At 38.4% G+C, this 15,056-nt stretch overlaps 1 protein-coding gene across 3 annotated transcripts; it reads right to left on the reverse strand.

Annotated features, from left to right (window-relative positions):
• Window positions 1-4,893: 4,893 nt before the first annotated feature.
• Window positions 4,894-14,477, reverse strand: LOC146451010 (uncharacterized). Of its 3 annotated transcripts, none has more exons than XM_085099694.1 (3): window positions 14,380-14,477; window positions 7,558-7,730; window positions 4,894-7,045 (listed from the first exon to the last, which is right to left on the reverse strand). In XM_085099694.1, exon 3 carries the CDS (start codon window positions 7,007-7,009, stop codon window positions 6,047-6,049), a length of 963 nt encoding a protein of 320 aa, XP_084955820.1. In that variant the 5' UTR covers window positions 7,010-7,045; window positions 7,558-7,730; window positions 14,380-14,477; the 3' UTR covers window positions 4,894-6,046. The 3 variants fall into 3 exon arrangements, with proteins under 3 accessions (XP_084955820.1, XP_084955819.1, XP_084955821.1); XM_085099693.1 differs by lacking the exon at window positions 14,380-14,477 and adding an exon at window positions 8,382-9,160; XM_085099695.1 differs by lacking the exon at window positions 14,380-14,477 and having other exon boundaries at window positions 7,562-8,041.
• Between the last annotated feature and the right edge of the window lie 579 nt (window positions 14,478-15,056).

A 15,056-nucleotide genomic window follows, 5' to 3' on the forward strand; every position in this document is an offset into this window, starting at 1 on the left:
ATAACATTCAGCCGCAAATCATGAATAATAAAGAAGCTCATGAAGCGATTCACGGACGCGTGAATTGAAACAAGCGCGTCTCCAAATATTCGCTTGGCTGGAAGATTTTAAGGCCTTTACCTACTTTAAAATGTACCTTAAAGTTTTTGTGTTCTTCTATCTTAGTTTCGTACTCGAACAAACGCAAGTTCTTCCACTAAATACAGGATATTCGGAGTGCAGAAACGTGAGGGGTTCAAGACTATAGAAAGACCGTTCGCGCGACTATCGCAATGGGTGGCTTTATCAGCAGCAATATGCTGTCAATCAAAGTAAAATTTAACTTCCGGTGGAAATCGCTTACGTTCCAATTTCTCGGCAAATAATCACTCTTTTTCTAAAATTCTTTTTTTATTTGTAAGAGCTTACTGTCAGGTTTATTTTTATCTAAAAAAACGAAAATCCAAAAATTTTCCCTCTGAACGTACACGGTAACTTTAAGTGAAAAGGCTCGAATTTTACTGTCAAATTGACTACAATTAATAGTCAACATGTGGACAGTTTTTCCAAGCAAGCAAGTTGTTTCCTTTACTTAAGGGAATTAATAGTTAGAGGAATCAATAGGTTCGTATATGGTTACTGCGTACAAAATATATATCTCAGCCAAAGAAATGGTCTCTTCAAAGTCGATTTCACATAAATATATCACCCATCAGCCGATAGATAAGTCAGTGTGTCATATTAGCTGAACTATAATCAGTTCCCCAACTTAGTTTTAGAGAAATACGCCTAAAGTAAGTTAAGAAATATTAAACCACCTTTTTACACGAAAGAAGAATGATTTCTATGTTTCTTATTATGAAATAAGAATAGGTTTATTGCACGTTCGTTATGGCAGCCATGTTGGCGGTATGGAACAATAAGATTTTTCGGATTTTTCTCCTTTAGGAGTTAACTTCCATTTTTATGTAAGCTATGCAAGCAATTTTCTTTTGTTTTAACCACCAACATGGCGGCAATGCAATCCACCTATAATGGCATTGGAATTAGTAGAATCAAGGAAGCGTTGGTGTGCTTGTTTTTAGCGAACAGCTTGCGACTAACCGTAAATCTGCTGCCATCTGGCCGTGAATGTCGTTTGCAAAATGTTCATCCTGTTTTTTGACAGTGAGGACACAACACAATGCTTTCTTGAATTCTTCTTGTTTGCTATCCGACTACTAAAAGGCAGAAAATGAGAAAAGATATAACAACGAATCAAGGCAAGATTAAGGCCCGTTTCATGAAACGGTTTCAACATTTGTTTCAGCATGCGTTCAACACAGTTGTTGAACCAAATGTCGGAGGCGCTTGAACAGGTCGTTCAAAATTGTTGAAAGCTTGTTGAAACTGTGCTGAATCAAATTTAAATTGGTTTCAAACTTTCATTCAACATCGATTCAACATTATTTCGTTTGTTCTTGAAAATTTTGAATGGCGTTAAAACCGTTTGAACACTCCGTTCATCCAACATTTGCCCAACATTCGTTCAACTTTTGTCGAACGAATATTGGGCAAATGTTGAAACCGTTTAAACGGGCCTTTATTCCCCATTTATATCAGTAATAAATTTCAAGAGGCAAAAAGTTACATAAAAAAATCTTTCTTTGTTGCAGCAATTGGCATTTCTCCGATAGTTACCCCAAGCGGAATGTGGAAAGGTGGATCGCAGGCATTGAAGTCACTGGAAAAGGACATCAAAGTGACACTATCGTTAACTCGTGGATATGGCGATGAAAGTGGCCATTGATGCCATGGGCTTAACTAAAAGGTGGCTTTAATTTATAATTGTTTGGAATGGCCTTTGAACTGTTAGGGCTCTTCACGCGTTTTCCCCCCATTTGGGGGAAGGAATGCGTCTATTTTTCTCTGACTACCTACAAATTGTTAAAACGGATTAGCAAGTAAAAAATTTATATTTTTTTTCTTTTTCAAAAAATTAATTCATGTCATAAACAAGGTAAGAGAAGTGCAAATACTTTTGTCGTAAACAGGGTCAGGGTTTGACAGACTGGACAGCAGATTTCCACTTAGACTTAAGTAAGCCTTACAAAAATTTGAGGTATTTGGGAAAAGGAAGAATCAAACAAGGAAGGCAAAGTTTGGGTATGTCCTTGGGGTAGGCGTCATCATTTTTTTTTTTTTTTTTTGGTGTTGAGGATTCAAATGTTATGCAGCTGTTTGTGGCTGCCTCCTATCTTCCAATTTTTCCTTGGGGTGGATGTTCCCAGTCCCTCACCTAATAAAAGACTTTTAATACTGGTGGAATGATTTCTTTGCCCTATATGACCAGATATAAAGGTAAACAATTTTAATTCTGGATTTTTTAAGGGCTGGATTACGGTAAACAGAATGTGTAGTTCCAAAAATTATCCATACCCCCTCCTCCCTCCCACGGAAGGAATTTGATTTTCCAGGAGGTGGTCAGTTTGCCCAAACTAGTCTTCAGTGCGGGAGGGGGGTGACCTAAGGGACATATTTCCAGAGGGGGTATAGTGGAAAAATTCGAGGCCTGCCGAGACTCTCGTTTAAATTCCGAGGCCGAGACTTTAACTAGTTTTTCAAACGTAGCCCTTCAAAAATCCGAGCCCGAGATCGCGTGATCTAGAAATCCGAGCGCGACCCATCACTCTGTGCCTGGTGCTTATTATCCCTTGATATTCCTTCGTTTAACCTCAAAGGGCTGGTAATCGTCCTTGAAGGATGATTCTGTTCTTCCATGGTGTCGATGAAGTTGTAAGTGCATTTTTACAGTTTTAAGAAACAGACCTTCCCATCCACTTTATTTTCACTTCTTTGTTTTCGACTTACCCGACAACTGATCAATGGAAGGGCAATGTCTTCTTCGTTATCAAAGCAAACACCTTGAGGGAAGAATTCTTAAGCATGTGGGGTGAAGTAAGACGGAAACACGTTTCATTTGTAAATAATGTTGATCACTGCTGGAGTAGCTAGAGCCGAGTGTCTGATCGAAATAAAATGCCAAAAGATTTCGTAACGAACTGACCTTTTTGAAAATTGCCGTTCCATTTTGATTTTGTACCAGAATTTCCGGATGTTTTTGGTCGAATGGATCGGTTTGAGTTTGAAGATTTTGCGTTTCATGTCTCGATCACACAAGGCACAAGGCCCTATTTGTGAGGAGATTCAAATTATTTTCCTTACATGTAAATGGCTTTCCGACAACTGTAGTATTTATTTTTTATATCTTGGTCATTTCAAAGCAGCAACAGAACACTTCCTGAATTGTATCAGTTTATTAAAAGCTTGCCACGTTTTTGTAAAAACACAATAAAAATAAATAAATAAATAAATAAATTCATGACGGGAAAGAACTCATGAATTAAAAAGTTAAATTGTGACTTCACCAGATGAAAATATGCACACTAGATGCTCATGTCCCTCAGTCGTAGTTCGCATAGCTTAATTACCAAAAGCGATTTCGATGCAATAAATGATTTCGCTGCGTAAAGTAAACTAATCCATCAAACAACGGACAGGTATCGGACGGATAGCTAACGGCTCTGGAAAACGGCGAGTTCACTGAAAGCCAAAGAAGGTTTAGATTCCCTGATTTAAATGAAAATCTGCCAAACGAAATAAAAATATCGGAAACGCGCAATTTTACCGTAATCACGGATATGCAAATTTGTTCAACCGATATTAATAGTACAAGTATTCCTAAACGGTGTTGAAAGACAACTGTGATCCTCAATTCTCTTTGTTATTTCTTTAAGTGTGGCTTTTCTATGAGAAAAAAAAAAAAGCAGAAAGTGAGTGATAATTTATACATCGGTGATTACAATGATTAACAATTACATTTCCGTAGCCGCGTGCGGCAAAGAAAATTTTCAATTATTTCGTCTTGAGCGTAGCGGAATTGTTCGTATGTGCCTGTAGTAAAAAGGAAATTCAACGGATAATTCAACAATACATGAAAGGTCACAAACTTCTGTCTTCTCACCTACCGTTGATTCGACTTCGACATCAAGATTTACGCCTCGGTGAGTGGAGGAGGTGCACAATCGCTCTTTATTGTATCAATCTTCATTTGTTGAGAATCTTTTGCTTCACCTTCGAAGAACACTATTTTATCACTTCTTCAGACACTTGCTTCTTATGTTGGAGAATGCAACGAGAATGCGTCCAAAGCACTAAAAAACAGCCATGCAATGGCGACCCACGGAAATCTTACCTGCGATCGCAGACGTATTTCCGGCTGTCGCTTTTTTCCGACGTGGGATTGGCTATTATTCCACTTCCGGTTACACCGGAGTGAGTGATTCATTTGCATACAGAATGCCCCTAACACTCGTGAATGCTAAAGCATATCCACAAGTAAAAATTAGATTCTTACCCTTTTTGCAGCTCCTCGCAGAATTGTTTTACCTTTCCAAGAAAGCAAACATATTGACATATTAAATATGTAAAACTGATAACGATGATAAACATATTTTTTCAGTCGGTAAAACTGGCAGACTCGGAAAAGAGGATCCGAGTTCCCCAAAACAGGATTCGAACCCTCAAACTACCGATTACTAGTCCGGATGCTCCACCACTAAGCTGTAGAGGTCTCGTCAGTGGAAGCTAGGCCATTAAGCCAGGTTTATTTGAGAAACATTCTTCATACGTCTGGTATTTGAATGACGGTCATGAAGTCTTGTGTTGCGCGCGACTCTCTCTCTCTCAGTTATTCTATTACAGTACAACGACCACCCGACGTTGATCAGCCAATCACAGGTCACGTTTATAACAAAGGAGTCTGGCTTAGGTAGTTTTTAAACCAATAAAAAGCCACACTTCAGTCTTATCATATCAAATAAACTTTGCTTCAAGAGGAGAAAGTTCAGTAAACTCAAAAGTGCAACAACGACGTTTAAAGATTCAATAACTTATTTATTGCATCGTCTTGTTACCGAGTACAACTAGTACGTGGAAGATGTGTAATTACAAATCTGACTGAGGTGTTTATTAATTTTGTTGGCTGTCAATCAAAAATGCCCACCATTTATTAGTTCGAGCAAATACATTCCTTCAAAATTTCTCATACGTTAGTTATTCAAATTTCTTAGCGATACGTAATAGGTGTGTGTTCATAGCTCAACGGACAGTTTATTAATACACTAATCTCGGTATGTTACTGAGTAAAATTCCAGCCTGACTTCGAGGCTTGGGGTAATCAAACCAAAACAAATTAAGAAATGTTTTTTTTAGACCCGATAAAACATGTGCTGCGAGTTTTTTGAACGGCTTCAAAAACATTCCTGGAAAAGCTTGTCAATTAGAGTTCATAACAATTATGCCTTTGTGTACGTTGGAAATTAGCATTCGAGAAAAACACAGCATACTAATGAGGAGTGTTTTATCAGCCGATAAAACACCGCGTACTAATAAGGAGGAGGTTTATCGATATGAAGTCACAGCAGGTAATGTATTACCGACCATTTGACAGGTCAAAGGGCTTATGAATTATTAATGAGTTTTTGAATTATTTATCTTTCACCCCTAAGCCTCGTAACCAAGTACAAATTTTAATATATATCGAATTTGTTATATTGACAATTCTGATTTTAAAATACGAATAGCCCTATTTACTTGCCAAGCTTTCTTGAGAGTTTTTGTACTACAGAGAACTAATAACCCAAATTGAAATTAAAAATCATCCAGATCAAACATCCGGTCACAACTTCAAGCTAAATAGTGAATTCTGTTTCAGAATTCCACTTACGTCTTTTTCCGACTGGTTTCCTGTCATTTTTGTAATGTTTAAAATGGCCAGTAAACAATCTTCGTGGTGCCAAATTGTTGTTGACGTTTGTCCCATGAAAAAAAATCGGTAAGAAAATGTGTTGCACAACATGACTTAAAAGACGTTTCTTCCCTTAAACCTTCGAAGTCGAATACAGCGGGCCTTCATCGCTTCCCATCGCTACGGGCATTACCGAGGATACGACAGCCCGTAGAGGCGGGGAGCGATAAGAGACGGCTACATTCGCAGGCTATATTTCTTCCCGCGATTGAGGCGAAGCTAAGGACGGCGCAGAGACGAAACAGCTGCATTTACCTGATTTGGAGTCCTGTGAAATATTGCTGCTAAGCCCTCTCTAAATTCTGGCATACGCATGGCGTATATGATTGGATTGACTAACGAGTTAGCGACGTTAAGTAAACCTGTGGTCGCATTTAAATTAAAATATGAACTGACGGACAGGTTCAAGTAGAAATACTCGGGATCAAATAGAATGATGTATTCGAGAATTACCCATGGTAACATCGTCAGTAAAGATACAGCCAAAACAATGAACATGACGGAGGTCAGCCGTCGTTCTCTGTTCATCAAACTATTGCCCGAGCGCTTGGGGTGAGAACCGAATCGGATTTTCATAAAAATGGAAATGTACGAAATGCAAATAATGAAGAGACAAATGAACCACGGGGCCTCATACACGGCAAACGCTACGTATACGCCTATAGATGTTGGATTTTTGAAAACCACAAAATACAAAATGATTTCTCTGATTATAGCCGTTAACCAAATAACAGTAGTGATTACACAATAAACACGCTTTTTCATGAAACGATGTTGCAAAGGACGCAGAGTAGCGTGCATTCGCTCTAAAGAAAGAGCAGCGAGATTAAGTAAAGATACCATGGGAAGCAAGCGGTACAGTTCAAATTTGAAAGGGCTATAGTTCATCTCCCACAAGGCACATTCGTCTCCCATAAGTTCAATTAACAGGGGAGCTGAAATTGCCCCAACTAAGAGGTCGACAACTGCAAGATGGATGATCAAGTAGACAGACCGGCGTTGAAGGCGGCGCTGCTTCACAAATACAATAATGGTGATGATATTAAGGACGACTATGGCCAGAGACTCAGCTAGCAGCACTGCAATCCATGAAATACACTGTGACGCCAGGAGGCCGGTAGATGATCCGCGGTACTGGTCGCTGCTCATGTTATAGGTTGTGTTACTGGTGTTGGTAGACATACCGGTTTAGCTGATGTTTGTTGGGAACAAAGTGACCTAAAAATTGAAGAGAAACGTTTATTTGTTTACAATAACTAGACTGGAATATGAATTTTTGAAGAGCATATATGAGTTTAGGAGGGCTTCAGAAAATTAAGTTCTAATCGAATGTGTGTGTGATAGAATGTTTAAATTTTTAGTTTTAGTTAATCTTATACTGCGGATTGCAAATTTGGAATTAAGCTGTTGTAATATTTGAATTAGCTAGGTAATTTAACTTGTCATGTAAGCCACTTGTTTTAAAGCGTATTGGGCGATTATTTCTGGAAATAGATAAAATATTTAGAAGTAAATATACTCTGAAAACTGAATGCTAGAAATGTTCATTTTCCTACAGGGGACCGAAACTTTGGAATTCTCTCCCTCCGAATTTAAAGACTTCAGAATCTAAAGCAATTTCTAAAAACTGAAGAACCTATCAAACGCCGTCAAACCGTTGCTTGATACCTAAATAGTTATTTATGTCATCTAGTTTTATCAATGCAGTGTATTTGGTATGTTTCACTTACGCACCAAAACTGATTCTCTTCTTCTTTCACCAGAGTCAATCCAGAGCCTTTAATGTTTCTAGTGAAACTATTTTCAGTTCCCTCTTGTTGACAGTGGAGAAGACGCAACACTCTTCTTTTCTGTGAATGTTTTTTTTCCGGCAGCAGTCCTATTGTCAGCTCTTTCAAGCTGCCTGCAAAAATCGAAAAAGAGCACAAAATTTGAGCCAAGCGGGTTCCATTTTACGTAAATGGCCGATATCGTCCCATTATAATCTCCATTCACATTCGCAATCAACAATTAGATTCAGAAATAAATAAAAGAGGTTCGCAACCAACATTTCCGTCTTCATTTCCGATCAGTGTTGTTCCGGACAGAATTTACATCCGTTGAAGATAGACCATCGGAGTTATGAATGCAACTTCAGCGGTTGTAAAAACGAAGCTCAAAGAAAAGATAAAGTTACACTGATATTAGTTTTCTAATGTGCGACGGCAACGGCAACGAAAATATCACTTGAAAATATCAGAACTTCTCGTTATTTCTACCTCGCGATTATTCCAATTCGTTCCACTTGTACATTGTGGGCGAAGTATCCTGGAACTAACTTGATAGGAACGGAGTTCAAGTGAGGAAGGTGAATGGAAAATTCACCGTCGTGTGCTCACGTTCTCTACAAAACCATGAATTTGGTCATTTCACGTTCTTGCTTTGCTGATGACGGCAAAGAAATGTACAAAAACATATAACGCGCTTGCAGAGCGATTGCCGTTTTTGCTCATTTTACCAATTATTTTGAGGCGTTTTCGTTGCCGTCGACGTCGTGGTTGCTTAAGTTTCCTACCTCCCACGAGGAGCTCTGTCTTTGGCTGCTTATTACGAACTGTGTTATGCTGTTTTGCATCCAATAAAGTGTTTAAAATAATACCTTTTGAAGAATAATGCTTCAACAGTAATAACTATATACTGCGTAAATGCAAAGATATTGTTTGCGTGGCTGATTAATTTTGCCATGATTTATGGACCGAATGTTGAACCAAAACACAAGTGGTTTTCGTCTGCACATTTGGACTCGTACTATATCGCTTAATTCGATTTCATCATCCCACCTTAAGTAAAATTCCTAGTACACAACCTTATAATACTCTTGAAGAAATTTCAATATCACCGTGTCACATAATCATCGGCACAGGTTTCGTGGAATAAGTTATTCCACGAAACCTGTTCCACAGTAGAGTGGAACAACCAAAGGCCATTTTGTGCCATTTCCAGCTCCTGATTCACGTCGTGGTACTAAATCGTACAGAAATCGGCCCAATGTAAAGGGGGCTATGTAGCGTTGGTGCAGTCAGGGGTATGGTTTGCAACGCATTGCAGTAAACTTCATCCTTATCTGGACTGCTTCTTGACAATAAGTACTACCTTTTTCCTGTTTTTGGGTATCACAGCATCAAACATATAAACTGTTACTTCATAAAACAACTCCCAATTTGATATTTCGTATCGTTCGCCAAATGCGCCATTTTGGTCCATAGTGACACTGATGCTGGCCTGGGTATGAGGTTGGCTCATGAATTATTTTGAACCACTCGGTAAAACAAAATATTGTTAAAAGGGAACAACGTGTTCTGGGGAAAAAAAGTCTAAAAATATCACAGATGAATGTGAAAACACATTTCTTTTGAACGAATACAGTATAGATCCTATATTAATATTTTTTGGCGATTTATGACGCATGAGAATTGTTCCCCCGATGCCGTCAGATAAATACTGATAAATACTAATCAATCAGAAATCAAGAAAGTAGATGGAAGTATTTATGGAAGTGTCAATTTCTGGACGTAAACAAAAAGGTATTGATAGCAATATTAACGAATATTAACCTTGGATGTTCATACGAAAATTGAATGTGAAGTGTTTTATTTTTAAATCAAAGTATTGATCGTGAGCTGATATGAAATCAGATCAGATATGAGATCTTCGGTGAATGTGAATAAATATCATATCCTGAATTTTGCAACCTGATCAATGCTTGTACTCGCATTAAAGAAGCAATGTGCTTTCAAGCCTTGGGTCCTCTTACATGGCTCTTATTTTGTGTGCCATGGACGAAATGCCTCCAGTTGTGACCACTCTGTGAAAAGTTGTCGAGCAGAACTTTTTTCTAAAGTAGTTCAGTTTCAGTTTCCAAGAAGATGGCTTGAAAAACTTGTTTTCTAAGATCCGTATGACATTGACAGCTGACTGAGCAGTATTCTCGAAGAAGAGTCCGAATTATTCTTGCGGAAATTAGAGTCTGAGTGAGTAGGAATGCAAAAACACAGGCTTACCATCATCTATTTGTGTGGATTGATATTAATTTTGTTTCTAATGGAAATGTTAAAGCCTTTTCGAACTAATCACAACGAAATAGAAACCTTGCTCTTTCTGTGTACAGTATGTAAATTAAAAATATAAAAGTTACAGTTACAAAAACAACAAAGATATTATTGTTCATAAAACTCTCGGTTAGAAAGCCATATTTTAAGTTTGCGTTTAAATACATCGATAGAAGAACAGTTCCTAATGGCAGGCGATAAAAAGCCAACGATATTAGGTTTTCTCTGTCATAAAAAAGGGTAGAAAAACCAGACTAGTAAAATATTGACCAGTATTATATGAGTGTGATGCTGAAAATTGTTTTTCAATAAACAAAAGTAACCAGGGAGGGAGGAAATTCAAGAAACGTTTATACGGTGAGTCTCCGACCCGGGGTCCAAAGCCTTACCTTTTTATACGCCATTTTGACAGCAAAGGTAACCTTCATACACCTTGCAAAGAAAATGATACCCCTCTTTTTTACCTGCAGTAACAAAACTGCATCACATTTCGCAGTGGTCCACCGCGGTGTGAGATATTTTGATGGCCTTTTTAAATACCTAAATGACCGTTTTCCCTATCCTTCAGCTTGTGAAATCCCCATCCTTTCATATACCTCCAACCTGAAAAGGGTGCTCTTTTCTACCTGTATAGTACATTATAGGGAGTATAGTCCCCCCCTCCCCCCCCCCCGGGAAAACTAATGACATTTCACGTTCCAAGGATTAAAAAACGGACATTGTGTAGGTAGGATATCCTGTTTGGATTTGTTAGAAAATTAACCAAGTTTCTCATGTTTTGTTTATAAGATCCAGTTATCTAGTGTGGTGATACTATATTTTAACCACGCGTGAAACATTGTACCGAGAAATGTTTAAAAAGGCAATATCTAACGATACTGTTAATATCCTGGTGTTAGTGGTCATTTCAAACATGGCTTATACGGATGTTTGTTCAAAAACAATGTTCCCTTCCATTTATTTTTTCATGACGGCAAAACGGTCTTCTTGCAATCTGGGGTCAGAAATAATTTCTACACACTGTTAGAGCAGAACTTTAAGTTAAAAGATGCGTTTCTTTTTCTAACAGGATTGTGCATTGTGCATGGATATAAGTCTTTCACGTTCCCTTTGAACAGAGAATTATCAGCGCTCGAAAGCTACGTTTACCCAAGGCGCTTTCCAATTGTATCGGAAAAACCGGTGCGAATTTTCCGCCAAAAAAAATGGAATAGTTAAATTCTCAAGCGCTTTGGAAAAAAGAGTTGGTCAGTTGGGGAATCAAATTGAACGGTTCTTTCCAATGGCAGCCTGCATTTCTCACTGAGGAGCATGGTACTTGAGTGTGATGAAGCAATGATTATACTCTCTCAGTTTGTGTAATGTGGCCGAACTATCGAGGGGCTAACGTCGTAGGGGCGCCTTTAAAGTTCAGAAAGAGAAAGGAAATGTAATCATCATGCGTTTACGTTCTCCATAATTTCACGTTGTTGTTTTGCAGAGGACGGCAAAAGAATGTACCAAAGGATATAATCATGCACGTGCAGAGCCAGTGTTTTGTTAATTAAAACTATTGTTTTCTGACGGTTTCGTTGACGTTGTTGTCGTCGCTGCTTAAGGTCCCTATTGATGGGTATATGTCGACGTTCAATTGAGTGGCAGCCGATATATATCGGTCGGCTAACGACAGAAAGTCGATGAAGTGTCGGTGATATACCGGTAATGTATAGGTGGATTTTCATTGATTGACAGTCAATGGTCTATATTGATGGGCTTCAGTCGACTCTCGGTCGATAGCCGAGCAGCATATCGGTCGCGTGTCGGTCGAGTATCGATCGGGTTACGAGAGACATATCGACCGATACATCGGTCGATGTGTCGATCGACGCATCCTATAAGATACATTTTTTTAGCCATTTTTTTTTTTAAAGATTATCCGCAGCCAAAGATAAATGAAACCAGTTTCTGTGCACTTTAAGGGTTGTTGTTAACAAGACTGAACCATTATTTTGACATTTACATCCATACAAATATCATGTTTTTGGCTCGTTATTCAAAGTAGCACTAAAAATAGGTGACACTGCCCCTTTAAGCTCTCGTGCTAGCTCTATAACAGAGCTTATTTACATCTAATGGGTTATTTTTGGAGCCACTTTGACCCAAACGCGATATCTTGTGCGCTGTGACGCACTTCCATTACTCTTCATGCAGCTCACAAACAACAGATGGATTTGTGCCCTTTAAAAACATATTTGTGCAAGCTAATACCAATTGATTTGTTCGGATGCTTTAGCTGAAACTGTAAAGTTGCAAAAAGTTTTAGGAAACGAAATTTTATTCCCCAAATTTCAGAAGCTGTTGTTTGTTTTACGAAAATGATAGCTGACCTTTTTTTCGCATTTTTAACGAAATATATATATTTGCCCCTTCGAAAAAGAAAGCAATTAGTTTTCCAGTGTTACGTAATTTTGAGCTGACAGTTTGCCGGAGAAAACTATTTATGACTTAATCCGAATTTCTTAGGCGATTATACCCGGATGCCCGCTGATGCGGTTATTTAATTTGCTCACTTTGATTGTTTAGGCAAAGGGCCTCTGGACCCAAGGTAAGACGATTTAGGCCTTTCGAACAGAATTTGCCTCCAACCGAGCTCTAATGAAGCATTCATTTCAAAAATGATAAGCAAGAGCAATTGAATAACATTAGTCATAAGATTTCAATTAATCAAACCATTGAGCGACTTGGATAAAAGTGGGGCTAGGATTGTTTATTTATCTTCAACCCCTGTTCAACACGCGTCCTAAATACTGCTTGAAATGTTCTGTTGGTATAATATATAAGTTCAGATTCTACCTACCCTAAACCTCTTTACGTATATTGTACTATTCTTTAATTAACCCATATCTTTATTGTTGTAATATAGTTTGAGGTTCAACATAAAAACCAACCTCCGTCGTCTCGTTACTCTGCAAAAGCGTATTGTTAAAATCATAAATAAATCCCAATTTTGATGACCAAAGAGATCCCATTTTTAGAGATCTTTGGTATATTGAAATTCAATGACATCCACTTGCTACAACTTGGTCAATTCATGTATTCTTACGAAAACTTATCCTTGCTGACAAGGTTCCATGGTAACTTCCATAACAACCAAATCAACACTTACACTACAAGAAACTTCCATGCCTTCAGTTTACATTATTGTCGAACCAACACCAAGAAATTTCTGTCTTTTTTCAAGGACCCAAGTTTTCGCAAAATTCGCTTGCCCAGTTTTCTTGTTTTGGTGTCTTAAACATAGTCTCTCGAAAACAAGCAAGTTTCCTTTACCGCCGTGACGTTCCACAGGCCAGTTTTTGATCGAGGAAACTTGTCCAAGAAAAACTCGCCTAACTGCATGAAAACATTTGCTGTTCCATCACAAGAACAATACTGCTTGAGAAGTTTTCTTTCACAAGTTTTCCTTGATGAAGATTGGTTTTGCCAGGTTTTGAGCAAGCAAGGAATAGCCTGCGAACAGCAGTCGTCGCTTCTCTCCCGCCGAAAGCGACCACCGGAAATACGTCTGCTGTTCGCAGGCTAGCCAAGGAAGAGCTTGCCAGATTTCGTCGTAGACGGAAGAAAATAAAACATGTCATTTAAATCAGCCTACTTGCCCGGCTTAATCGTGCCACTGGGAAAGTTTCGCTACTCGACAATTTTCCTTGTTGAGCAACTGTTGGCGACGTTTTGAACACGGAGACTTGTCAAAGAAAACGTTGACAAGTATTTTCCTATAAACGGGAAAATAGAATTTGTACAACGGCAACTTGTTCAATTAATTGTTCGTGCGGAACAGGCCTTCAGTATGCAGTCGGCTGTCAAAAATTAAAACTATACACTGTGCTGTCAAATAGCCAACAGAGTTGTATCAACACATTAAACAAAAAAAACGTTTTTCTTGACAACTTTTTCCATGGCAAGATTTTGTAACTTCTTTGTTGATTAGCGCTGTTGCTCAAAACCCCATTGTGCAAGATTTTGGAACAGTTGTTCAAAATATCGTTTTGCCGCTGACCTGGTGTTTTGAACGAGGACACTTCTCAAGAACTATTTGCACAGACCATGACACTGACGAACAAAATCTTCCCGTATAATGTGAACTAAGAAGTCATGATATCTCCGTACCATAGCCTTGAAATGGTGGTTCCAGTGACTGTTTGCAATGCCTGTGTAACATACACCAACCCAATCTTGACAACATTCCGACAATCATTATCAGGTTCATAGAAACTGTCGCTTCAAAGAACAACTCCTATTAATGTATAAATCTGATTTTTCCATTTGACCGGCTAACGCTCCATCTTTTTGGTTGAGTAAAACGTCGATGTGCCAAAAATATAAAGTGGAAAAATGGAAAATATCTGGTGCATTTTTGCAGCATTTAGCCAAATAAAAATAATTTTCTGAATGGAATTAATACGTGAATGTGAAGCAATTCAATACCTGAATGTGGCTGAATATTTCTGCTAAACGAGTATGCCGGGATCCCTAACTTCTCACGTTCACGGCTCCACTGTGAGAAAATCTTGATTTAGATTGAAGCCAGCGTAGCTCATGCTGTTAAAGGTTGGATGATTGTTGTTCTAATGTACATGTACGAATATTGATCATCGAATGTGAGCCGTCTTATTTTTTAATCTAAATATTGAATACAAATACGAATAAATATGGAGCCTGGATGTATCCAGAAAAATGGAAAGTGAACGTTTTCATATTGGTCACTGGTTGGTCAAAAGTTTGCATATTTTGCCAATTATAGTCAAGGGCGCAAATGTGTCTCATTTGGGGAAAGCTAGGGCATCTAGAGGACAAAATCCAAGCAAATTTTTACTGTCTTTTAAACTCGTGTATGCGTGCATGCGCAATGAACGAGTTATCGCGATGTGGGGTTTTTGTCACTTGGTGGTTGGGTTGTTAACTTTCAGGCATGAGCAGTGAATAAGTTATCGTGATGTAGGAGAATTTCACGCTGACGCTGGTCGTAACCTTAGAAATCTTCAATTTCGTGTTTTCGGAAGGAAAAGACACCTTTTCGAAACGGTTAATCGAAAGAGGAACTTCTATGGAATGCTTGACAGTTTCAACAGTGGAAATCAAGCATTAACGGCGAAGAAATTGTT

Source organism: Pavona decussata, unplaced genomic scaffold (genome assembly GCF_977016875.1).
Source record: "Pavona decussata unplaced genomic scaffold, jaPavDecu1.1 SCAFFOLD_413, whole genome shotgun sequence".
Taxonomy (NCBI): Eukaryota; Metazoa; Cnidaria; class Anthozoa; order Scleractinia; family Agariciidae; genus Pavona; species Pavona decussata.

Excerpts from the sequence above, each read along its gene's own strand:
- LOC146451010 (XM_085099694.1), bottom strand. The coding sequence starts at position 7,009 with ATGTCTACCAACACCAGTAACACAACCTATAACATGAGCAGCGACCAG.